Raw genomic sequence first — 25,496 nt, 5'->3', positions numbered from 1 at the left:
CAGCCGCTCCGCGGCATATGGGATCCTCCCAGACCGGGGCACGAACCCGTATCCCCTGCATCGGCAGGCGGACTCTCAACCACTGCGCCACCAGGGAGGCCCGTTACGCTTGTTTTTAATTACACACATACAATGTACAAGTTAATTGTAGAAACATTAGAAAACACAGATAACCAAAATTTAAAAAAACTCACATGGTGATAATAATTATTCACACCTAAAATACGTATTTTTACAAAAGTGGTTTTGTATAATACAATATGTATTGATTTGTTACTTCTCTCTTAAAATATGTATTTGTTTTGTTAATAAGTATATTTCTTCAGAGTCATTTTAAATTACTGCTTGATTCTTCATTGAAAGATACACGCTATTTAATTCATCCTAAACATACAGATTGGTTTTATGTTTTGCACATATAAACAATACTCCAGTGAACCCCCTTGTACATATACTTTTTGTTTTAAACATCTTTATTGGAGTATAATTGCTTTACAATGGTGTGTTAGTTTCTGCTTTATAACAAAGTGAATCAGTTATATATCTGTTTCCATATTCCTTCCCTCTTGCGTCTCCCTCCCACCCTCCCTATCCCACCCCTCCAGGCGGTCACAAAGCACCGAGCTGATTTCCCTGTGCTATGCGGCTGCTTCCCACTAGCTATCCACCATACGTTTGGTAGTGTGTATATGTCCATGCCTCTCTCTTGCTTTGTCACAGCTTACCCTTCCCCCACCCCATATCCTCAAGTCCATTCTCAAGTAGGTCTGTGTCTTTATTCCTGTTTTACCCCTAGGTTCTTCGTGACATTTTTTTCCCCTTACATTCCATATATATGTGTTAGCATACAGTATTTCTCTTTCTCTTTCTGACTTACTTCACTGTGTATGACAGACTCTAGGTCTATCCACCTCATTACAAATAGCTCAATTTCGTTTCTTTTTATGGCTGAGTAATATTCCATTGTATATATGTGCCACATCTTCTTTATCCATTCATCGGATGATGGACACTTAGTTTGTTTCCATCTCCGGGCTGTTGTAAATAGAGCTGCAATGAACATTTTGGTACATGACTCTTTTTGAATTATGGTTTTCTCAGGGTATATGCCCAGTAATGGGATTGCTGGGTCATATGGTAGTTCTATTTGTAGTTTTTTAAGGAACTTCCATGCTGTTCTCCATAGTGGCTGTATCAATTCACATTCCCACCAGCAGTGCAAGAGTGTTCCCTTTTCTCCACACCCTCTCCAGCATTTATTGTTTCTAGATTTTTTGATAGCAATTCTGACTGGTGTGAGATGATATCTCATTGTAGTTTTGATTTGCATTTGTCTAATGGTTAATGATGTTGAGCATTCTTTCATGTGTTTGTTGGCAGTCTGTATATCTTCTTTGGAGAAATGTCTATTTAGGTCTTCTGCCCATTTTTGGATTGGGTTGTTTGTTTTTTTGCTATTGAGCTGCATGAGCTGCTTATAAATTTTGGAGATTAATCCTTTGTCAGTTGCTTCATTTGCAAATATTTTCTCCCATTCTGAGGGTTGTCTTTTCATCTTGTTTATGGTTTCCTTTGCTGTGCAAAAGCTTTTTTCATTAGGTCCCATTTGTTTATTTTTGTTTTTATTTCCATTTCTCTAGGAGGTGGGTCAAAAAGGATCTTGCCATAATTTATGTCATAGAGTGTTCTGCCTATGTTTTCCTCTAAGAGTTTGATAGTGTATGGCCTTACATTTAGGTCTTTAATCCATTGTGAGCTTATTTTTGTGTATGGTGTTAGGGAGTATTCTAATTTCATACTTTTACATGTACCTGTCCAGTTTTCCCAGCACCACTTATTGAAGAGGTTGTCCTTTCTCCACTGTACATTCGTGCCTCCTTTATCAAAGATAAGTTGACCATATGTGCGTGGGTTTATCTCTGGGCTTTCTATCCTGTTCCATTGATCTTTCTGTTTTTGTGCCAGTACCATACTGTCTTGATTACTGTAGCTTCGTAGTATAGTCTGAAGTCAGGGAGCCTGTTGGCTCCAGCTCCGTTTTTCGTTCTCAAGATTGCTTTGGCTATTCGGGGTCTTTTGTGTTTCCATCCAAATTGTGAAATTTTTTGTTCTAGTTCTGAGAAAAATGCCAATGGTAGTTTGATAGGGATTACATTGAATCTGTAGATTGCTTTGGGTAGTAGAGTCATTTTCACAATATTGATTCTTCCAATCCAGGAGCATGGTATATCTCTCCATCTATTTGTATCATCTTTAATTTCTTTCATCAGTGTCTTATAATTTTCTGCATACAGGTCTTTTGTCTCCTTAGGTAGGTTTATTCCTAGATATTTTATTCTTTTTGTTGCAATGGTAAATGGGAGTGTTTTCTTGATTTCACTTTCAGATTTTTCATCATTAGTGTACAGGAATGCCAGAGATTTCTGTGCATTAATTTTGTATCCTGCTACTTTACCAAATTTATTGATTAGCTCTAGTAGTTTTCTGGTAGCATCTTTAGGATTCTCTATGTATAGTATCATGTCATCTGCAAACAGTGACAGCTTTACTTCTTCTTTTCCAATTTGGATTCCTTTTATTTCCTTTTCTTCTCTGATGGCTGTGGCTAAAACTTCCAAAACTATGTTAAATAAGAGTGGTGAGAGTGGGCAGCCTTGTCTTGTTCCTGATCTTAGTGGAAATGGTTTCAGTTTTTCACCATTGAGGACAATGTTGGCTGTGGGTTTGTCATATATGGCCTTTATTATGTTGAGGAAAGTTCCCTCTATGCCTACTTTCTGCAGGGTTTTTATCATAAATGGGTGTTGAATTTTGTCGAAAGCTTTCTCTGCATCTATTGAGATGATCATATGGTTTTTCTCCTTCAGTTTGTTAATATGGTGTATCACGTTGATTGATTTGCGTATATTGAAGAATCCTTGCATTCCTGGAATAAACCCCACTTGATCATGGTGTATGATCCTTTTAATGTGCTGTTGGATTCTGTTTGCTAGTATGTTGAGGATTTTTGCATCTATGTTCATCAGTGATATTGGCCTGTAGTTTTCTTTCTTTGTGACATCCTTGTCTGGTTTTGGTATCAAGGTGATGGTGGCCTCGTAGAATGAGTTTGGGAGTTTTCCTCCCTCTGCTATAGTTTGGAAGAGTTTGAGAAGGATAGGTGTTAGCTCTTCTCTAAATGTTTGATAGAATTTGCTTGTGAAGCCATCTGGTCCTGGGCTTTTGTTTGTTGGAAGATTTTTAATCACAGTTTCAATTTCAGTGGTTGTGATTGGTCTGTTCATATTTTCTATTTCTTCCTGATTCAGTCTTGGCAGGCTATGCATTTCTAAGAATTTGTCCGTTTCTTCCAGGTTGTCCATTTTATTGGCATAGAGTTGCTTGTAGTAATCTCTCATGATCTTTTGTATTTCTGCAGTGTCAGTTGTTACTTCTTCTTTTTCATTTCTAATTCTATTGATTTGAGTCTCCTCCCTTTTTTCTTGATGAGTCTGGCTAATGGTTCATCAATTTTGTTTTTCTTCTCAAGGAACCAGCTTTTAGTTTTATTGATCATTGCTATCATTTCCTTCATTTCTTTTTCATTTATTTCTTATCTGATTTTTATGATTTCTTTCCTTCTGCTAACTTTGGGGTTTTTTTTTTGTTCTTCTTCCTCTAATTACTTTAGGTTCAAGGTCAGGTTGTTATTTCGAGATATTTCCTGTTTCTTAATGTAGGATTGTATCGCTGTAAACTTCCCTCTTTGAACTGCTTTTTCTGCATCCCATAGGTTTTGGGTCGTCGTGTCTCCACTGTCATTTGTTTCTAGGTATTTTTTGATTTCCTCTTTGATTTCTTCAGTGATCACTTCGTTATTAAGTCATTTATTGTTTAGCCTCCATGTGTTTGTATTTTTTACAGATCTTTTCCTTTAATTGATATCTAGTCTCATAGCATTGCGGTCGGAAAAGATACTTGATACAATTTCAACTGTATTAAATTTACCAAGGCTTGATTTGTGACCCAAGATATGATCTATCCTGGAGAATGTTCCATGAGCACTTGAGAAAAATGTGTATCCTGTTGTTTTTGGATGGAATGTCCTATAAGTATCAATTAAGTCCATCTTGTTTAATGTATCATTTAAAGCTTGTGTTTCCTTATTTATTTTCATTTTGGATGATCTGTCCATTGGTGAAAGTGGGGTGTTGAAGTCTCCTACTATGAATGTGTTACTGTCGATTTCCCCTTTTATGGCTCTTAGTATTATCCTTTTGTATTGAGGTGCTCCTATGTTGGGTGCATAAATATTTACAATTGTTATATCTTCTTCTTGGATTGATCCCTTGATCATTATGTAGCGTCCTTCTTTGTCTCTTCTAATAGTCTTTATTTTAAAGTCTATTTTGTCTGATATGAGAATTGCTACTCCAGCTTTCTTTTGATTTCCATTTGCATGGAATATCTTTTTCCATCCCCTTACTTTCAGTCTGTATGTATCTCTAGGTCTGAAGTGGGTCTCTTGTAGACAGCATATATATGGGTCTTGTTTTTGTATCCATTCAGCCAATCTGTGTCTTTTGTTGGGAGCATTTAGTCCATTTACAGTTAAGGTAATTAGTGATATGTATGTTCCTATTCCCATTTTCTTAATTGTTTTGGGTTCGTTATTGTAGGTATTTTCCTTCTGTTGTTTTTCTTGCCTAGAGAAGTTCCTTTAGCATTTGTTGTAAAGCTGGTTTGGTGGTGCTGAACTCTCTCAGCTTTTGCTTGTCTGTAAAGGTTTTAATTTCTCCATCAAATGTGAATGAGATCCTTGCTGGGTAGAGTAATCTTGGTTGTAGGTTTTTCCCCTTAATCACTTTAAATATGTCCTGCCACTCCCTTCTGGCTTGCAGAGTTTCTGCTGAAAGATCAGCTGTTAACCTTATGGGGATTCCCTTGTGTGTTATTTGTTGTTTTTCCCTTGCTGCTTTTAATATGTTTTCTTTGTGTTTAATTTTTGATAGTTTGATTAATATGTGTCTTGTCATGTTTCTCCTTGGATTTATCCTGTATGGGACTCTCTGTGCTTCCTGGACTTGATTAACTGTTTCCTTTTCTATATTAGGGAAGTGTTCAACTATAATCTTTTCAAATATTTTCTCAGTCTCTTTCTTTTTCTCCTCTTCTTCTGGGACCCCTATAATTCGAATGTTGGTGCATTTAATGTTGTCCCAGAGGTCTCTGAGACTGTCCTCAATTCTTTTCATTCTTTTTTCTTTATTCTGCTCTGCAGTAGTTATTTCCACTATTTTATCTTCCAGGTCACTTATCTGTTCTTTTGCCTCAGTTATTCTGCTATTGATCCCTTCTAGAGAATTTTTTATTTCATTTACTGTGTTGTCCATCAGTGTTTGTTTCCTCTTTAGTTCTTCAAGTTCCTTGTTGAACGTTTCTTGTATTTTCTCCATTCTATTTCTAAGATTTTGGATCATCTTTGCTATCATTACTCTGAATTCTTTTTGAGGTAGACTGCGTATTTCCTCTTCATTTGTTAGGTTTGGTGGGTTTTTACCTTGCTCCTTCATCTGCTGTGTGTTTTTCTGTCTTCTCATTTTGCTTATCTTACTGTGTTTGGGGTCTCCTGTTCGCAGGCTGCAGGTTCGTAGTTCCCATTATTTTTGGTGTCTGTCCCCAGTTGCTAAGGTTGGTTCAGTGGGTTGTGTAGGCTTCCTGGTGGAGGGGACTAGTGCCTGTGTTCCGGTGGATGAGGCTGGATCTTGTTTTTCTGGTGGGCAGGACGACGTCTTGTGTTGTGTTTTGGGGTGTCTGTGGCCTCATTATGATTTTACGCAGCCTCTGTGCTAATCGATGGGATTGTGTTCCTGTCCTGCTAGTTGTTTGTCATAGGGTGTCCAGCACTGTAGCTTGCTGGTCTTAGAGTGAATCTGGGTCTTGGCGTTGATATGGAGGTCTCTGGGAGATTTTCACCATTTGATATTACGTGGAGCTGGGAGGTCTCTTGTGGACCAGTGTCCTGAGCTTGGCTCTCCCACCTCAGAGGCACAGCCCTGACTCCTGGCTGGAGCACCAAGAGCCTTTCATCCACACGGCTCAGAATAAAAGGGAGAAAAGAAAGAAAGAAAGAAGATAAAATAAAGTAAAATAAAATAGTTATTAAAATAAAAAATAATTATTAAGAAAAAATTTTTAAAAAGTAACAAACAAACAAAAAACACGGCAGACAGCACCCTAGGACAAATGGTAAAAGCAAAGCTATACAGACAAAACCACACAGATTAGCATACACATACACACTCACAAAAGGAGAAAAAGGGGAAAAAATTATATATCTTTGCTCCCAAAGTCCACCTCCTCAATTTGGGATGATTCATTGTCTGTTCAGGTATTCCACAGATGCAGGGTACATCAAGTTGATTTTGGAGATTTAATCCGCTGCTCCTGAGGCTGCTGGGAGAAATTTCCCTTTCTCTTCTTCGTTCCCACAGCTCCTGGGGTTCAGCTTTGGATTTGGCCCCGCCTCTGCATGTAGGTCACCTGAGGGCATCTGATCTTCGCTCAGACAGGACGGGGTTAAAGGAGCAGCTGATTCGGAGGCTCTGGCTCACTCAGGCGGGGGGAGGGAGGGGTACGGATGCAGGGCGAGCCTGCGGCGGCAGAGGCTGACACGACGTTGCACCAGCCTGATGCGCACCGTGTGTTCTCCTGGGGAAGTTGTCCCTGGATCACGGGACCCTGGCGGTGGGCTGCATAGGCTCCCGGGAGGGGGTTCTGGATAGTGACCTATCCTTGCATATAGGCTTCTTGGTGGCGGCAGCAGCAGCCGTAGCATCTCATGCCCATCTCTGGTGTCCGCACTGATAGCCGCGTCTCGCGCCCATCTCTTGAGCTTTTTTAAGCGGCGCTCTGAATCCCCTCTCCTTGCACACCGGGAAACAGAGGCAAGAAAAAGTCTCTTTCCTCTTCAGCAGCTCCAGACTTTTTCCCGGACTCCCTCCCAGCTATCTGTGGTGCACTTGCCTCTTCAGGCTGTGTTAACGCAGCCAACCCCAGTCCTCTCCCTGGGATCTGACCTCTGAAGCCCGAGCCTCAGCTCCCAGCCCCCTCCCGTCCCGGCGGGTGAGCAGACAAGCCTCTTGGGCTGGTGAGTGCTGATCAGCACAGATCCTCTGTGCCGGAATCTCTCCGCTTTGCCCTCCGCACCCCTGTTGCTGCGCTCTCCTCCGTGGCTCCGAAGCTTTCCCCCTTCGCCACCCGCAGTCTCCGCCCGCGAAGGGGCTTCCTAGTGTGTGGAAACCTTTCCTTCTTCACGGCTCCTTCCCACTGGTGCAGGTCCCGTCCCTATTCCTTTGTCTCTGTTTTTTCTTTTTTCTCTTGCCCTGCCCAGGTACTTGGGGAGTTTCTTGCCTTTTGGGAAGTCTGAGGTCTTCTGCCAGCGTTCAGTAGGTGTCCTGTAGGAGCTGTTCCACATGTAGATGTATTTCTGATGTGTTTGTGGAGAGGAAGGTGATCTCCGCGTCTTAGTCTTCCACCGTCTTGAAGCTCCTCCCACTGTAAATGTCTTGACCCTAAACCTAGGAATGGCCAATTTAGTCCTGCTTCTTTGATTTGTAATCCCATTACTATGTTTTGTGCATCCTGCAGTACAAAGTGATAGGTAGCTTTAACTCAATCATATCTGCATGCATGAAATAAGTCTCATCTACAATTACTTTCATTTTAATTAGGTTGTTTCACAGTGCAAAGGTCCTAAAGGTTTTACTTGAATTGTTTATGAATTCAGAAGTAGTAAAGTTAACTTCTGATTCCATAGAATTACAGTGTTAATCTTAGTTGTATAGGAGCAGACTGCAGCTGCCATCAGCATAATGTGTGTGCATAACTTAGCATAATGCCCTCAAGGTCCATCCATGTTGTCACAAATGGCAGGATTTCCTTCGTTTTTATGCCTGAATAATACTTCATTGTATATATATATATATATATATATATATATATACTATTTATTCATTCATTCGTCAGTGGACACTTAAGTTGTTTCCATGTCTTGGGTATTATAAATAGTGCTACAATGAACATGGGGCTGTAGATATCTTTTTGAATTAGTGTTTTCATTTTTTTGGGATAAATACCCAGAAGTGGAATTGCTAAATCATAAGGAAGTTCTGTTTCTAATTTTTAATTTTTTGAGGAGCCTCCATATTGTTTTCCATAGTGGCTGTACCAATTTACATTCCTGTCAGTGATGGCCAAGTGTTCTCTTTTCTCCACATCCTCATCAACACTTGTTATTTCTTGTCTTTTTGATAATAGCTGTCCTAACAGTTGTGATTTTGATTTGCATTTCCCTGGTGATTAGTGATGTTGAGCACATTTTCATGTATTTCTTGTCCATCTGTTTGCCTTCTTTGAGAAAATATCTATTTAGATCCTCTGCCCATATTTTAATCAGATTGTTTATTTTTGCAATTGAGTTGTATCATAATTTTTAATTGATTGTCAGATGTGGTATATAGAACAGTAAAAATCAATATAAATATTTACATCTTGAACTAGAAATACCTCTTCTGCTGGTCTGTTAGTGGGGTCAATCTAGTCAAGAGTTGAGCTCATTTTTTTTGTTGTCATTTTTGCTATGGTTATATTCGCTATAATCACCAACTTCAAAATCTTTTGGTGTTACATTGTGTTTAGAAGAAGGTAGGTTTGCTAGAGTATTTTTCTCAATGTTCACTTTCCACCCTCAACTTTAGGTCTTCCCTGTGTGCCTGCACATTAGAAAGTGTCTCTTTCCATGTTTTTACACACCCTACATGGTAGACTGTTGTTGCTTGTTACTTGGTGCTCACTAGCCTGGTGGTGGGGAGGTCATGATAGTTTTCTGTTATCCTAGATGAGCCTCAGTTTTTGACAGGCCCTGTGCCCCGCTGTCTGGGGGTGGAGATTTCTCAGTGATCCTGCCCTCTCCAAGTGATGAGAGACCTCTCATTATTTGAGTCCAGGATGGTTTCCTGTCCTTCTCCAGGGGTAAGGTTTTGTTTTGTTTTTTCCCCATTCATTTTTTCCTGCCCCCAGCAACAATAGGTCTCCTGTGCCTTGAGAGTGACAGGACTTGGTGTTCTTTTTCCAGTAGGGTGACCAACTCCTCCTGATTTTTCTGGGACTGTCCCGGTTTTAGCTCTGAAAAGTCCTGCGTCTTGGGAAATGCTTCAGTCCCAAGAAACTGGCTCAGTTGGCCATTCTCTCTCCCAGTGGCTTAAGGATTTTATTCCTCAGGGAAAAAAGGTTCAGGTGGGGCTTTGTGCCTTTCTTGCAGTGGTGGCTGCTACCCTCCTCCAGGACTGCCCAAGTCCGGAAACATTTTTCCAGTTTCTTGTCCTACCCTAATCTTTCTCATAACCATCTGGTAAGGTACACAAAGAAGAGCCTGTTATTGGGTGCAAACTTCTCTTGAGTCTGCAGCTTCTGGGTGTTTTCTGTGTTTATGCTAGCTCACACAGCCTTTAGCAATTCACTGAAACTTTAGCTGAATTCCTTATCTGCTTGTATGGAGGCCCCATCTTGTGCTCTGCTGCAGGTTTACCAGGTTGTTTCATCATGAAAGCAACCCTTCTTTTCTTACATTTCAAGCTAGTTAGTGGCCCTGCAACCTCACCTCTCTGGTAGATTCAATATAAGTTATGATTTTCAAGATTATTCACATTTTCTTGTTATTATTGACGGAACAACACTCTTTCTAGCTGCCTACATTCACCTCAGTTTTGAGGTGTAGTGTTTTATAAATGTCAGTGAGATCAAGTTGGTTGGGAGTGTTGTCCAAATCTTTGGTATCTTACTGAATTTTTAAAATCGACTTGAACTGTCATTTACTGAGAGACAGTTGCTAAACTTCTCAACTATGATCGTGGATTTTTAAAAATTCTTTCAATTTTGCTTCATGTATTTTGAAACTCTGTTATTACAGAGTGTATATACATTTAAAAATATTTTTTCTTGATGACTTGATTTCTTTATTATGAAATATCCACCTTTATCTCTAGTAATACTCTTTGTCTTGACATAAATGGCTATAAATATATATATATATACTTATATATCTTTAAAAAAATATATTTATTTATTTATTTATTTGGCCATGGTGGGTCTCAGTTGCAGCACACAGGATCTTCGTTGTTTCATGTGGGATCTTCATTGCGGCATGCGGGGTCTTTAGTTGCAGCATGTGAACTTCTTAGTTACAGCATGTGGGATCTAGTTCCCTGACCAGGGATCAAGCCCAGGCCACCTGTACTGGGAGTGCAGAGTCTTAGCCACTGGACCACCAGGGGAGTCCTGTATATAGTCTTGATATAAACTGATATAAAGTTGATATACATATAGCCCCACTAGCTTTCTTATGTTCAGTATCTGTGTTGCCTATATTATTCTTCCCTTTTATTTTCAATCTGTGTCTTTTATCTTGACAATACCTTTCTAAAAAACCAGCAATTTGCTTTTTCAATTATTAGTCTGATGATCTGCATCTTTAACTAATTAGAGTGTTTAGTTCATTTATATTTAATGCAGTTATTAATATGGTTGGATTTAAGTCTCTCATCTTGTTATATGTTTTATATTCATCCCATTTATTATTTACTTATTTATTCCTTCTTTCCTGTTGTGGCAGATTGCATTTCCCAAAGATGGCTACACAAATACACATGTACACGCACACATGTCCCATTCCACATTTTTTTTTAACAACGTGAGTAAATTTCTCCAACTGTGAGAAGGGGTCTGTGTTCTCTCCACTTGAATTTTGATGAGTACTTGTAACTGCTACAACAATATAAAATGGGAGAAATTATGTCATATGACTTCCAAGGCTAGGATATAAAAAGGATATAGCCTCTATCCCTCTTGAGATGGTCACCCTTGGAATCTAGCCACCATGCTATGAGGAAGCCCAAACTAGCCCATGCAGAAAGACCACAGTGAGGCGCACATGCAGGGAAAATGATGCCTCCAATTGTGAGCCAGCATCAACTCTCAGACATGTGAAAGAATAAGCGTTCAGGTGATTTTATCCCCCTGCTTTTGATCTTGCAGTTGAATTACCAGACATCATGGTATGGAGACAAGCTGATTCCAGTGAGCCCTGTCCTAATTCCTGACCCATAGAATATATGAGCATAATAAATAACTGTTGCACATCTCTAAATTTTGGAGTAGTTTGTTACACAGCCATAGTAATTGGAACACCTACCTCTTTTGGGGTTAATTAAATGTGTGTGTGTGTGTATGTGTGTGTGTGTGTGCTTTCTTTAGAGATTATAATATGTAACTGAGGAGTCCAGCTCTGGTTAAAAACCTCTATGTGATTTTTCAGGCCTTACCATGGGCAATTACTAAGTCTTTACCTGGCAGGCTTCATGGGGGAAAGCTGCTCTCCCCACATCAGACTTGAGGTACAGACAGTGCATGACAGTCTCTGAAGAAAGTAGCAGTCAAGGACTCAGACCACTCTGGTTCATCATACTCTTCTCATATTTGCCTTCCTTGACCAGGCTTCATCATCTTTTTTTTCTTTGATTTTTATTTTACATTGGAGTATAGTTGATTTACAATGTTGTGTTAGTTTCAGGTGTACAGCAAAGTGGTTCAGTTATACATATACATATGTCTATTCTTTTTCAAATTATTTTCCCATTTACTTTATTACAGAATATTGAGTAGAGTTCCCTGTGCTATACAGTAGGTCCTTGTTGGTTATCTATTTTAAATATCATAGTGTGTATATTGCAATCCCACACTCCCAATTTATCCCTCCCCCCACCCCAACCTTTCCCCTTCGGTAACCATAAGTTTGCTTTTTAAGTCTGTGAGTCTGTTTCTGTTTTGTAAATAAGTTCATTTTGTATCATTCTTTTTAGATTCCGCATAAAAGCAATATCATATGATATTTGTCTTTCTCTGTCTGACTTCACTTCGTATGATAATCTCCAGATCCATCCATGTTGCGGCAAGTGCCATTATTTTATTCTTTTTATGGCTGAGTAATATTGTATTACTTTGTATATATGTACCACATCTTCTTAGGTGTCATCATTTTTTTAAATCTTTATCTCAGGCCTTTTTTTAAAGTCTAAGGTCTTCAGACGTCTCTACGGAGGCCTCCTTATGCAAAGAGGAAGGAAACTTCAGGACACTATTTCCCACTCTTAACTCAGCATCCCATTCTTTTTTTACTCCTAGCCCTTTCCCCTTGCTATCTTCTGACTCCAAATTGCTGGGTCCTTTGGGGCTCCCTCAAGGGTGAGACCACTTCCATGTCTGGCTGATCCAACAACCTTCCTTGACCCTTGTCTTGTCCCAGGCACTTTCTCCCATCACAGTAAGTGATCAAAGGCTTAACTCTGCTTTTAGCTTGTTACTTTAATCAGCTACTCTGACACCTGGCAGCTCAGCTCTCTGTCTCCTCCAGCTCAACTGAGCTTCTGACAATAACTTTAAGTTATTTTAGTCTGCTGGCAAATAATCTTGCATTACTTGAAAAATAGTAATACAATAATCTTTCAACAATATAATTCTATATTCCAGTCCCACCTTTTTGTCATTATGTTTTATTTCTATGTATTCTATAAGCTCCACAGTGCATTTTTATTATTTTTGTTTTAAACAGTCTTTTAATTACATTTAAATACACATACATGTGTGTGCATACATATTAAAGATTTTTAAGGGCTTTTATAATTACCATTTTTGTGGTCTTCATCCTTTCCCACAGATCCAGTTGTCCATCTAGTATCATTTCAACATTTTAACATTTCTTGTAGTGCTGGTCTACTGCAGACATAATCTCTCAGGTTTCTGTTTCTGTTCTTTTTTCCTGGAAATGTCTTTATTTTGCCTTCATTTTTGCAGTGTATTTTTTTTTTTTTTAATTCATGTGTGTGTGTTTGTGCATGTATGTATTGAGTGTATGTGTTGTTGTTTTTTTTAGATGTTGGGGTAGGAGATTATTAATTAATTTATTTATTTTTGCTGTGTTGGGTCTTCATTTCTGTGTGAGGGCTTGCTCTAGTTGTGGCAAACGGGGGCCACTCTTCATCACAGTGCACGGGCCTCCCACTATCGCGGCCTCTCTTGTTGTGGAGCACAGGCTCCAGATGCGCAGGCTCAGTAGTTGTGGCTCACAGGCCCAGTTGCTCCACGGCATATGGGATCCTCCCCGACCAGGGCTTGAACCCGTGTCCCCTGCATTAGCAGGCAGATTCTCAACCACTGCACCACCAGGGAAGCCCTGCAGTGTATTTTTGTTAGATAAAGAATTTTAGGGTTTTTTTTTCCTTTAAGCATTTTAAAGATTCATTTTATTGTCTTCTGGCTTACATTGTTTGTGATGGGAAGTCAAATGTTATTTGTTCTCCTGTATATAATGTTTCCGTTTTCCTCTGGCTGCTTTTAAGATTTGCTCTTTATATTTTATTATTATCAGTTTGACTATAATGGCATAGTTGTGGTTTTCTTAGTGTTTGTCTTTGTGGTTTGCTGAGATTCTTGCAATTGTGGCGTGATGTTTTTCAACAGTTGCAAAATTTCAACCATTAGTTTTTTAAACATTTCTTCTGTGCCTGTCTACCTCCTCTCTTTCTAAGGCACCAACTACACATATATTAGAGCATTTGATATTGTCCCACACATCGCAAGTGCTCTGTTCTTCTTTTACACCCTTTTTTCTTTTTGTGATTTCGTTTGGGTACTTTCAATTGAGATGTCCTTAAGTTTGCTCGTCCTTTACTCAGCTGTTTCCATCCTCTGTAAAGTCTATCTAGTGAATTCTTCATATCTGATATTTTATTTTTTTCTAACTCTTCTCTTTGGTTATTTTTTTCTAGCTTCCATGCTCAGATGAAATTCTCAGTCTCTTCATGTATTTTGTCTGCCTTCTCAATAGATCCTTTAGCATTTTTATCATACTTATTATTATTATTATTTTTTAAAAGGCATGTGGAATCTTCCCGGACCAGGGGTTGAACCTGTGTCCCCTGCATTGGCAGGTGGACTCTTAACCACTGCGCTGCCAGGGAAGTCCCCATACTTATTATTTATTTATTTTTTTAAAGGACAGTTTATTTATTTATTTATTGCGGTATGCAGGCCCCTCACTGCTGCGGCCTCTCCCGCTGCGGAGCACAGGCTCCGAACGCGCAGGCCCAGCGGCCACGCCCCACGGGCCCAGCCGCTGCGCGGCACGTGGGATCCTCCCGGACCGGGGCATGAACCCGCGCCCCCCGCATCGGCAGGCGGACCCCCCAACCACTGCGCCACCCGGGAAGTCCCCCCATACTTATTTTTTAAATTAACCTTTTACTTTGAGACAATGGTAGATTCACATCAGTTGTAAGAAGTAATATAGAGCGAACACATGACCCTTTACACAGTTTCCCCTATGATAAGATCTTGCAAAATTTTAGAACAATATCGCAACAAGAATATTGACATTGATACAATCAAGATATAGAATATTTCCACCACCACAAGGATTCCCTAATAGTACCCTTGTATAGCCATCTCCCCCCAACCCCAATCCCTGAACCTTAGCCACCACTAATCTGTTCCCCATAACTCTGTCATTTCAAGACTGTTATATAAACAAAATCATACAGTATCTAACCATTTGGGATTAGCTTTTAAAAATTCATTTCATTCCCCTGTAAATCATCCAAGTTGCATATATCAATAATTCAATCTTTTTTAAAAAAATTGCTGAATAGCATTCTATAGTAGTTGTATCAAAGTTACTGTCTGATTATTCCACCTTTGGAATATTTCTGAGTCTCCTCCTACTGAATGTTTCCTCTCATGATCATGGGTCAATTTTCTTCCTTCCTTTGTGCCTGTAATTTTTTTTTTTTTGTATCCTGGATATTTTGCATAAAATAAAAGTAATAGCTAAAATAAGTAATATTTACCTCAAGAAAAGAGCATACTTCTATTCTGTCAAATTGTTAGAATTAGGGGCTGAATCAATCTGATGTGTAGTTGAGCTGGCTAGAGATATTTTTTTGTATTTTATTGTCATGTTGCTAGCTTTTCTAACTGTGGGATATTTCTCCCTGATTTACAATCCTTCTGGAAGGAGTGTCACTAAGGTATTGCTCTGTCATGCCACTCCTGGTTTTCTGAGCCAGGGGAAATCTCTCTATTTTGATACTCTGCCTCCATCTTTTGGAAGGCAGCTGCCTTACTTTGTAAAAAGGCCTGCAAAGCCTCAGAGGGATTTCCCTCAGCTCACGTCCCTGCTGTCAGTCTTTGATGTATTTGTCCCTGAGCACATTGTCAAATCCTAGAAAGAGTTGGCAGTTGGAGAAAGACTTACTCTGTGGCTGGAGTTTCTCAGAATTCTAATCTATCAAGCCAGCCCCCACACACCCATTACAAGTGCATTAAATTTTCTATGGATTTCTCTTTATTTTTCTCTATGGGTTTTTGTTGTTATTGTTATTGTTGCTTCGTCATAACTGAAAGTCACCATGTAGGAGTGAAAATTTCTTCTCTTCTATGAGGAGCTTGTCACTTGCTAGAGTTTAATTCATTTAGATTCTTTGCATTCTTGGCAATCTAATGAGTTTAACAAAACAAAAACACTTCTGTATACCTGAAGGGCTTGTCAGTTTCTAGTTTTGCTTAGGACTGGGTAAATCCTAACTACGAAGCTATGAGTATTTTTTTTTCCTAGGGAGCAATATGTCAGCCTTCTTGTTCTCCCTAGAGACTTTATTCTCATTCTTTTGAAAGATCATTCTATTTTTTATGCTCTTGTAGGTAAAATTTTAGATGCCAAGACATTCTGTTTGCAGGACTCAGGGAGGGGATTAGTAGTATAGTTACCTGTTTCTTACATAGAGACGTTCATCAAGTCCCCCTGTTTTCAACCCCACCTCTCACTCCTATTCTCCATTGTACTTGGTTTTTCAAGGGCTCTAGATGGCAGATTGTGATGTTTTCCTTGGATGTGTTAGTATCATTCATGCATATTTTGACTGCTGCTTCCTCAGCCTTGGATCACTATTGTTATGAAACTTATCATCTTGCTATATATCTTCTAGAAATTTGTTGAACACTCCTAGGAATCTTGAACTTGAAGATTATATCAGGATATTTGCTAACTAACTGGAGAGTTAGAGCTGAATCCCAAGCAGCCTGATTCCTGGTCCAGTTTACTTTTCGTTAACCTTATCACTGCCTTATTTCATTCTCGCATATTTCTTTCTGTGTTGAGGTTTACTGAAGGCATTAGTGAAGAATCATCCAAGGAGCCACACTGAAACAAGGATTCAGCTGACAGCTACCCCTGCAAGTGCACTCATGTTGATGAGCCAGCGCATAGCTAAAGACCTAACTCCATTTCAGATAGTGCTTCTTTGGACATCACTGGAAGATGAAAAGGAAAACCTGTTTCATTCTCAAGCCTACTCTAGGGCCAATGAAGTTGGTGAGGTGGACCTAGAGCATACATCTTCTCTTGGAGGTGATTATGTAGGAGTCCACCCTATGGGTCTCCTCTGGTCCCTGAAACCTGAGAAGATATTAACTAAACTGCTGAAAAGAGATGTTATGAATAACCCCTTGCAGGTCCAATTAAAACTTTATGATTCAGATGTAATGGTTACCCACATCACCATCACTACTCCAAAGGTCAGCCCGACTTTGGAGAGGTGGTATGTAGCACCTGGTGTCACCCGAATCCAAGTCAAAAAAGGCCGCCTTCGGGGAGCCCTCCTTCTCCCTCCAGGTGAGTGGAATTACCCTGGTTATTGTCATCTTTTTTTTTCTTCCTCTTTTAAATCCCTTATCCTCCTAGAAGTTTAGCTTGGATGTGGATAAAATAGAGAGCATTCCTTTCCTGACTCAGAATCAGAGTTAACTTTGGGTCAGAACAAGAACGTGGTGATAACTTCATTCCAACTCTAGTTTTATCTCAGCAATTCTGGAGCCTGTCTAAGGATATAACAGTAGTTTATGGAGTCCCTGCATTATGGGATTTCCATAGCTTTGGATTTATGTGAAATTCATTCACATTGAAGCCTAGCTATCTGAAGACCCACATCCTGATATGGAACTGTATCCCAGCTTCTTTTGGGGGTTCTGTCATGTCTGAGTTTTAATTTAGGCATAGGTCATTGCATGATTGTCACAATAAGCTGATGATATAATGGACTGAAATATTGCAACAAATATAGAGGATGCAAAGAAACTTTATACCCTCTAGTTCCATAAATATTGCATATTTATAGGATATTCCATAAATCAGCAGCTAATATAACATGCTCCCTAATGGCTATAAAACTTTTCAGAACATTCAGTTTCTCATAGGGATCTCAACATACCAAAAAGTGGTTCAAAACATCTATTGGTACATTTCTCAGAGTTTATTGTGGGGACTGAATGAAGCAAAGTTAATTTCCCAGAAGTAGCCCTCAGTAGGTCCAGGTTTCAGGTGTGTCTGAGGTTGCCTTATTCAGACATGTGCTTTTTTTTTTTTTTTTTTTTGCGGTACACGGGCCTCTCACTGTAGTGGCCTCTCCCGTTGCGGAGCACAGGCTCTGGACGAGCAGGCTCAGTGGCCATGGCTCACGGGTCCAGCTGCTCTGCAGCATGTGGGATCTTCCCGGACCGGGGCACGAACCTGTGTCCCCTGCATCGGCAGGCGGACTCTCAATCACTGCGCCACCAGGGAAGCCCCAGACATGTGCTTTGATTTGGGACACAGCCGTCACATCATCAGGAGGTATTCCCCCTCTCTCCCTGCCTTTTTTTTTTTTTTTTTTTTTTTTTTTTATAGTCACCTTCTAGAACTGAGATGGGTTAAGGAAACCTGAAGTGTTAGAGGTGGTTTCTGACAACATAGAGTGTTAGATGGCGTAAAAGGAAAAAAGATTCCCTTTGCAAATTCACCATGACCCATGCACCTTTTTGGGTAAATCTGAAAAATTTTTACCCCCAGTATTTAGCATATAGACCACTTTATTGTGTGTAGGGATCAGGAAGTAAGTGGCACAAACCTCCTTGACGCTAATATTCAGTTAAGAATCTGAATATTCAGCTCAGTGCTTTGCGATGACCTAGAGGGGTGGGATAGGGAGGATGGGAAGGAGGCTCAAGAGGGAGGGGATATGGGGACATGTGCATGCTTATGGCTGATTCGCTTTGTTGTACAACAGAAACTAACATAGTATTGTGAAGTAATTATACTCCAATAAAGATCTATTAAAAAAAAAAAGAATCTGAATAGTAGTTCAGGCCTTTCACCTTGGGATGATGTGCTGGTTTAGGGTGTGCTATTTGCGAACCCTCTAGACATTGTGTGTGCTGGGTCTCCTGATTTGGTGCTTATTCTGCTGGGGTACAGAAAAGGGTTGTGTTCTGTGGAGCCAAAAATGGTTGAGTCAGGTCTCAAAGAAGTTCTTAACAACAACATTTTTCCAGAATAAGAGGCTCAGTAATCTTAAGTACTGTCAATCAGAATATGCAAAAACATCCATTCATGTATTCAAGTGGTATTTTTAAACCAAGATGTATTCAGTATCACTTTATTTCTCCTTTTCTCAAGGTGAGAAAATATAGCAATATTTTGTTTTGACAATTCCCAATACTCCTTTAAATCAAGTCACTCCTTTCAAATATGGATAGGATCAGGCTTTCTTAGCTAAAATCACTTATACAATAATAGTATATCCCCAATAAGGGTATGATAAATTACTTTCAATATGTGAGCTCTGCTTTATTTTGGAAGCAAGCTGCCTACACAGTGAGTGTAGAATGATACCCTGACCGTCCCTATTTTGGTGTAAAATTTCGTCACTGTATAGTCAGATGAGTGTAACAGAGCAGTGTTAAGTCAGGATTTTAGCTAACATAATCATTTCAATACTTTTTTTTTTTAAAGCCATATACTTCTTTGAGAACCCAATTAAATCTGTGGGTGCTCTCATCAGTAAAATGCATATATAAATGTATAGTCTTGCATGTAATTTCAGGACCTTCGCTGATTTCCTGAAGCCTATTTGTGTAGGTTAAGAAGCCCTTGCCTAATTTCTTTGGCTTTCTTTACTTCAGCACTATAGATATGACTCATTAAGAGTCCTGAATTCTCTTTGGCTGTAGAAATTAAACATGTCAATGAACATGGTGTCCAGTGAAACTTCTGAATATTATGCTCCATTATATACTCAGTCAGCTTTAATTCTGCCCCAGAAAAAAGGCTGAAAATGTGGAAATTCTATTGAAATTTTATACATTAATTCTAAAATTTGTGATGCATTTCTTCGTGTTGTCATATTTGTCTTCTCTTCTTCTCACCTTCCCTTCTTACTCAATTCTGTGTTTTTTTTTTTGTTTGGTTTTGTTTTCAGGAGAGGGCCATTTCCCAGTGGTAATTTATTTGTTTGGTGGTATTGGTGGACTGATTGAAATCCGAGCCAGTCTCCTGACCAGTCATGGCTTTGCTGTCTTGGCCTTGGCTTACTGTGACTATGAAGACCTCCCTTTCCAACTAGAGAAAGTAGATTTGGAATATTTTGAGAAAGATGCCAACTTTCTCCTGAGACATCGTAAGGTAAATTTGACCTTTTCAGTCAGTTTCAATCCCTATTTTTCAATAAGCATGATATTCTGTGACTTCTTTTAACTTCCAAGTATGATTCTCCCTCAGTAAACTTGAAATTCTATTACATATTTGTATTATTCACATGATTTATCTTGTATCCCGTGTCTTCTGCTCAGAAAGATGAAATGCATAGTTAGCCTGGGTCTGTCATGGAATCAAAGGCATTGGCTTTGGATTCAGACAGAAATGGGTTTCATTTCTGGCTCCATCCCATCTGGTTGTGGGAATCTGGGCAAGTTACTAAGAACCCCTAATCCTCAGTTTCTTCATCTATTAAATAATATTGTAGTGACACTACTTCATAAGGTTACTGTGAGAATTAAAAGGAATACTAGAAGCCAAGTGCTTATTAGAGTAACAGGCAACACTAAATACTCAATAAATCTGATCAATTATTATTATTATCACATTCTCTGATAATTATTAAATCACCATACTTAACCAGGTAGATAATCTATTTCTTTGAAGAGTGGGTCAGAATTTTTAGTTACTTGACAGGTCTTAAACATAATGCTATAGTACTTTCTAATCCACATACTTTCTTTAAATTTTAAAATGTGCTTTGCTGCTGTAAGAGGGTTGATGCATGTTAGCCCTTATTTATTGCTAATTTTTTTTCTTAATAAGAAGCAGTCTAAGTAATTAAGACTCTGTACTGCATCCTTTCTCATATAAGGATCACCAAAGTACTGTGAGAATTGCAATTGTAAGATGAGCAACAATTGCTGACAATCTACTGATGCACTGAATTTTTAAATAGCTTTTTTTTTTTTTTTTTTTTTTTGCGGTACGTGGGCCTCTCACTGTTGTGGCCTCTCCTGTTGCGGAGCACAGGCTCCGAACGCGCAGGCTCAGCGGCCATGGCTCACGGGCCTAGCCGCTCCGCAGCATGTGGGATCTTCCCGGACTGGGGCACGAACCCGTGTCCCCTGCATCGGCAGGTGGACTCTCAACCACTGTGCCACCAGGGAAGCCCTAAATAGCTATTTTTGATGCATATAATGGAATTGTCCTTGGACTGTCAAATAGGCATTGTTATCATTGTGCTAGCCCTCTGCTTGGCTTAGATGAGAAATTAAAATGTTATGTGATTCTGCTTTTCACTCTTTTAGCCTGGGTCGTCTTGTAGGTGCTGCGTGACTTTTCTATCATTCTTTCTACCAGTATCACACAGATAGCTAGTTAGTGACTAAGCCAGGCCTGGAAACCCGATTTCTTTCCTAGGCTCTGAGTATTTCCATTAAACCTGCTTCACACTGCCTCTTCTGCAGGAGGATAGACCTCAGATACTTCAATTCCTTGAAAGTCTTATTTCTCCATCTGTTGATTTGAAGTGTCTTCTAAGGACTCTAAATTCCCCAATTGAAAATTTGGTGGCAGAAGTTGTAATAAGAGTTAGTGTTCTGCCAAAGGCCAGAAGTAAATTAGATAAAGCCTGCATATATCTGAGTCACCTTTTTTGTGTTCATCCATGTTATACTGGCTTTTACTTTATCTTCCATGGCCAAATCCATTCTGAGTTCTCGTCTCTCCTTGCCATATCTGTGACTATATCTTTTAACTTGATATAGGATTTCAGAGCTTGAAAGTTTCTTTTAACCCAAAGGGCAGGGGGGAGGGTGGTTCAAGCTTCTTCTCTTAATATGCAGGATGAAAAATGGAGTGTATATATGATTCAGTTTGTTTCATTTTTTTCCCCTTTACCATAAGAATTTCTCACATTTGTGTCAGCTAGATACAGGTGGTACATTCATTCATATTTTTCTAAATAGTACAGAAAAAACCCCCAAACATTACTTAATAAAATGTCTTTTTTTCCTAAGAAAATCTAGGGAATCAGTAAGGCTTTAGAAGAGATGTGATTCTCTGAAACTATCCTTGCATGGGGCCAGTGCTCAAGGAGAATGAAGGCTTTATTTTGTACCATAAAAAACAACAACAAAAACTTTAACTCCTTCTTTTCCTTTGCTCTCCTATACCAAATTGGTAACTAGGAGCTGTATATTCTGCACTCATAACTAACTCATTGTCTTGTTTTCTTTTTATCCCTGCTGGTGCTGCTTAGCTCAGGGCACCATTATTTCTTGCCTGCACCATTGCAATAAGCTTGGCTTTTCTGCCTCCAGTTTTGCAAGTCAGAGTCATAAGACTGGTTTTTTTTAGAGCACAGTTATTTTACTCTCTTGCTTAACCATCTCCCAATTTACTAGGCTACCTAGTCAGGCTTCCTAGCATGTTAGATAAAATTTTCCATAATCTGACTTCTGCGTACTTCTGCCTTATCTTATGCCTCTCCTTAAAATCTGTCCTGATTCCCCTCTGTAGTTAGGAAAAGAGTAAAGGCTGCCTATTAGCATGTTCTTCAAAGTCATTCCCTGTCAAGCTGCTGTTTTCTTTTCCAGCCTTATTTTGCTATTTCCCGTCTGATACTCTAAACTCAAGTAATGAAGAGCTACTATGGTTACCTGAATGTACTGCTCCTGAGTTTTAGCATGTGTTCCTCCCATGGTGAATCCATTAGGAATGTTCTGGCTATGTTTCCAGAAAAGTCACTGAATGTGGCTTAAACAACATCAACATAAGGCATTTTATTCTCTCATGTAACAGATCTGGAGATAGGTGGTTCCAGCTTTAGTTTGGAAACTCAGTGGAGTTTCTTACTGAGGAGACTGGATTGGCATTTCTGTAATTTCCTGGCCTTCTTCTCAAGGTCACAAGATGGCTGTGGCAGTTTCAGACATTAAGTCAACATGCCAGCATTATCAGCAATGTTAAATCCATAGTATTCAGTCAGTAGAACCTGACATATTCTTGAAGGAGCATTGGACATTAGTTACATATTCCAAAACTCTAGAACTGGGCGCATGGGTGGGATTAGTACGTGCTTTGTTCCCACTGGCCACTGAAGTTCTTTGGTTGTTTAAGATTGTAGGGTTTTGCTAAATGATGGATAGAATCAACATCTCATTTCTATTATTTTCGGGACTAGTGACCTAAAACAAATAGACCTCCAGATATTTCTCTAGCAAAGATGGGTTTATTTGGGATCAGCAGAGAACTGCAATTTGGTGTCTCAACCGTAGAGAGCCACGTGCACGTCCCAACACAGCAAGGGAAAGAGAGCACTTTTATGGAGGGGAAAAGGAAGTGGTAAGGGGAAGAGCTATAGTAAACAGACTCTATGGCTTTTCATTGGCTGAATCATTGCCAGGAAAGAAGAGTATTTCTTCTTCTAGTTGGACTTTGTTGCAGGGCATGAGAGCTCCCCCTTCTAGTCTCCCAACTCTATTTAATTGAGGTTTCTAGTTTATTTATTTTTTACATTTCCCCCTTTAGATCAAGATCTTTCTCTGAAAACATCACTGATCAAGAGTCAAGTTTTCCAGTTTCAGCAGCTTTTTGTCCCTCAATGCCAGGAAGGACCTTTCCTGGGTGTAGTGTCTCACACTGGAGGGCAAATGCATAGATTGGAAACCAGTTGAGGTACCATGCAAGTAACAGGGAGGGACAACTGTCAGGCACTTTTAATCTAAAATCCATATGTTATCAAGATCATCTAAAGCATTATGTCATCATCAAAAGTTGGCAAACTTCCAATAGGCCTGGTCTGAATATCTTGGGAAAGTTGTCTCATCAGATGTCATCTGCTTCAATTCTGGGAAATCTTTACTTTCAGGTAACTAGATGATGTGCAGGTCTAGTCAGGGTTTGATGCTTTCTTTAGATGTGTCACATGAATCCAAGAGTCTGTTCCTTGGAGTTTGGTGCACAAGGGCCTTTCCTGTGAGGCTGAAGAGAGCTTTTATGGAAGTGTCTTTTCCAGTAGATGAAATCTCCAGGTTACAGAATGTGAATCATAAGGTCCTTGTCTCCCAAGAGTACACTGTGAAAAGAGTGCTCTACCAAAACATAGTTATTTTTAATAGAAGCAATTAGGCCTTTGCAATATTGGAGTATCTCTTCTTTTATCAGCTGTGGGTCAAAAGAAGCAAGAGCCAAAACACTGGGTGTCATTTGACTGTCACAAAGGGTGAGAGTTTATGGGTTCCAAAAAGTATGGATCTGAGATTTAGAAGGACCAATGGCAATGTTTTTGGTCAAAGTACTTAGAGGGCCTATACCACTTTTGCTAACTGAGTCTTAATAATGCCACTGGTGTGTTCGACTAGGCCAAAGGTTTGAGGGCAGAAAGTACAGTGAAATGTGTAAAACCAGCCAAACAGCACAGACTTATCAAAGCACCTGGTCAGTAAAAGTTTTCCTTGATCACTATGAAATTGAAGAGGAGTTCCCCAGGTACAGATAATCTTTTCCAAAAGGGCTTTAGCCACAGAAGAGGCAGTAGCCTGTCTGTAAGGGAAGGCAACAGTCCATTGTGAAAACATACAGACCATGGCTAAAACATATTTATATCCATGAGGTGGAGAAAGTTGTATGAAACCCATTTGTCAGACCTCGAATGGTCTATTAAGCAGTTAAAAATGTCTGGGAGCAGTATGAACAGGCTTCCCTGGGTTGTATTTTGGACAGGTGGGACAAGTGAGGTATGCACTTTTCATGGGTTAGTGTTTCTCCCCCAATATTGATTCATGAATGCTGTCATTTTGTCAGTAGATCAATAGTTTAATGCATGTGCAGTGGTGAGGAGTGGGAATTTTAGAGTCTCTGGTAGGACTGGGTTGTTATTTGGTCTAAACCAGAGCTTTCTCTTTTTATCAAACCAACAATTTTTGAACTTCCAATCTTGTTTTTCCTTTTCTGAGGCCAATTTTTGGACTTCTCTAGCGAGTTTTCTTAAGTTACCACTTGGGGAAATAACGCTTTAGACCATGACAAAGGTTTGGCTGCTGCTGGTCCCTTTAAGACCAGGATTTTTTTGCAGAAATGTCAACAAGGTGATTTCCTTAGCTTGCAGAGAGTCAGGGTTAGAATGCTCCCAAAGTATTAATAATAGCTAAGGCAGCAGGTAAAAATTTCTGAACATAGGGGCCATTTAAAATTTTATATCTGCTGGAAGTAAGGAAGCCATGTTGCTTCTACAACATTCCAAAATCATGAGCTACTCTGAAAGCATATCTGCTATCAGTATAAACATTGCCAGTTTTGTCCTTGTCTAAAGTACAAGCCCATGTAAGAGTGTATAATTCAGCCTGTTTGGCCAAAGTAGCCATAGGTAAAGATGCTGCCTCAACAACATCAAAAGAGTTGAAGTAGCTTACCCAGCACAGTATTTGCCACTAGCACCTTTTAAATGAGAACCACCAGTGAGCCATGAGAGGTCAGCATTACTCAGAGGATTTTCCTGTAGATCATCATGAGCAGTCAGGAGGTGACCCCTAAAGTTAAGCTGTCAAAAGGGACTTCGTCAGTGATGTAGAGAAGAGTAGCAGGGTTAAGCTTAATACAATATAGAAGAGTTATGTGAGGGGCAGTTAACAAAACGACTTCATGGGGGTGAAGTGGCTGACTGAGAAATGTTGAGAGTGATGAGAATTCAGGAAAGCTTCTAATGCATGAAGTACAAAAAAGGTTAAAGGGGATCCCACAACGATTTTCTCAGTGGTTTTTTTTTTTAACATCTTTATTGGAGTATAATTGCTTTACAATGGTGAGTTAGTTTTATAACAAAGTGCTTTATAACAAACTGAATCAGTTATACATATACATATGTTCCCATATCTCTTCCCTCATGCGTCTCCCTCCCTCCCACCCTCCCTATCCCACCCCTCTAAGAGGTCACGGACCACCTAGCTGATCGCTCTGTGCTATGCGGCTGCTTCCCACTAGCTATCTATTTTACATTTGGTAGTGTATATATGTCCATGCCACTCTTTCACTTTGTCCCAGCTTCCCCTTCCCC

At 39.6% G+C, this 25,496-nt stretch overlaps 1 protein-coding gene across 1 annotated transcript in view; it reads left to right on the top strand.

The window, feature by feature from the left end:
• The window catches only part of LOC308619264 (bile acid-CoA:amino acid N-acyltransferase-like), a gene marked incomplete at its 5' end in the record, with an annotated part of 44,213 nt that overhangs the window by 2,212 nt on the left and 16,505 nt on the right, over positions 1–25,496 (top strand). Inside the window, 2 exons of the mRNA XM_081237893.1 lie at positions 16,250–16,762; positions 19,383–19,585. Of these exons, the coding sequence (XP_081094019.1) occupies positions 16,250–16,762; positions 19,383–19,585 (716 nt within the window). The remainder of the gene's footprint in view (positions 1–16,249; positions 16,763–19,382; positions 19,586–25,496) is intronic.

This window comes from Mesoplodon bidens (assembly GCF_964165515.1).
Source record: "Mesoplodon bidens genome assembly, chromosome: 6".
Lineage (NCBI taxonomy): Eukaryota > Metazoa > Chordata > Mammalia > Artiodactyla > Ziphiidae > Mesoplodon > Mesoplodon bidens.
Note: the sequence above shows the minus strand (reverse complement) of the source record. Positions and strands in the feature narration are given on the sequence as shown.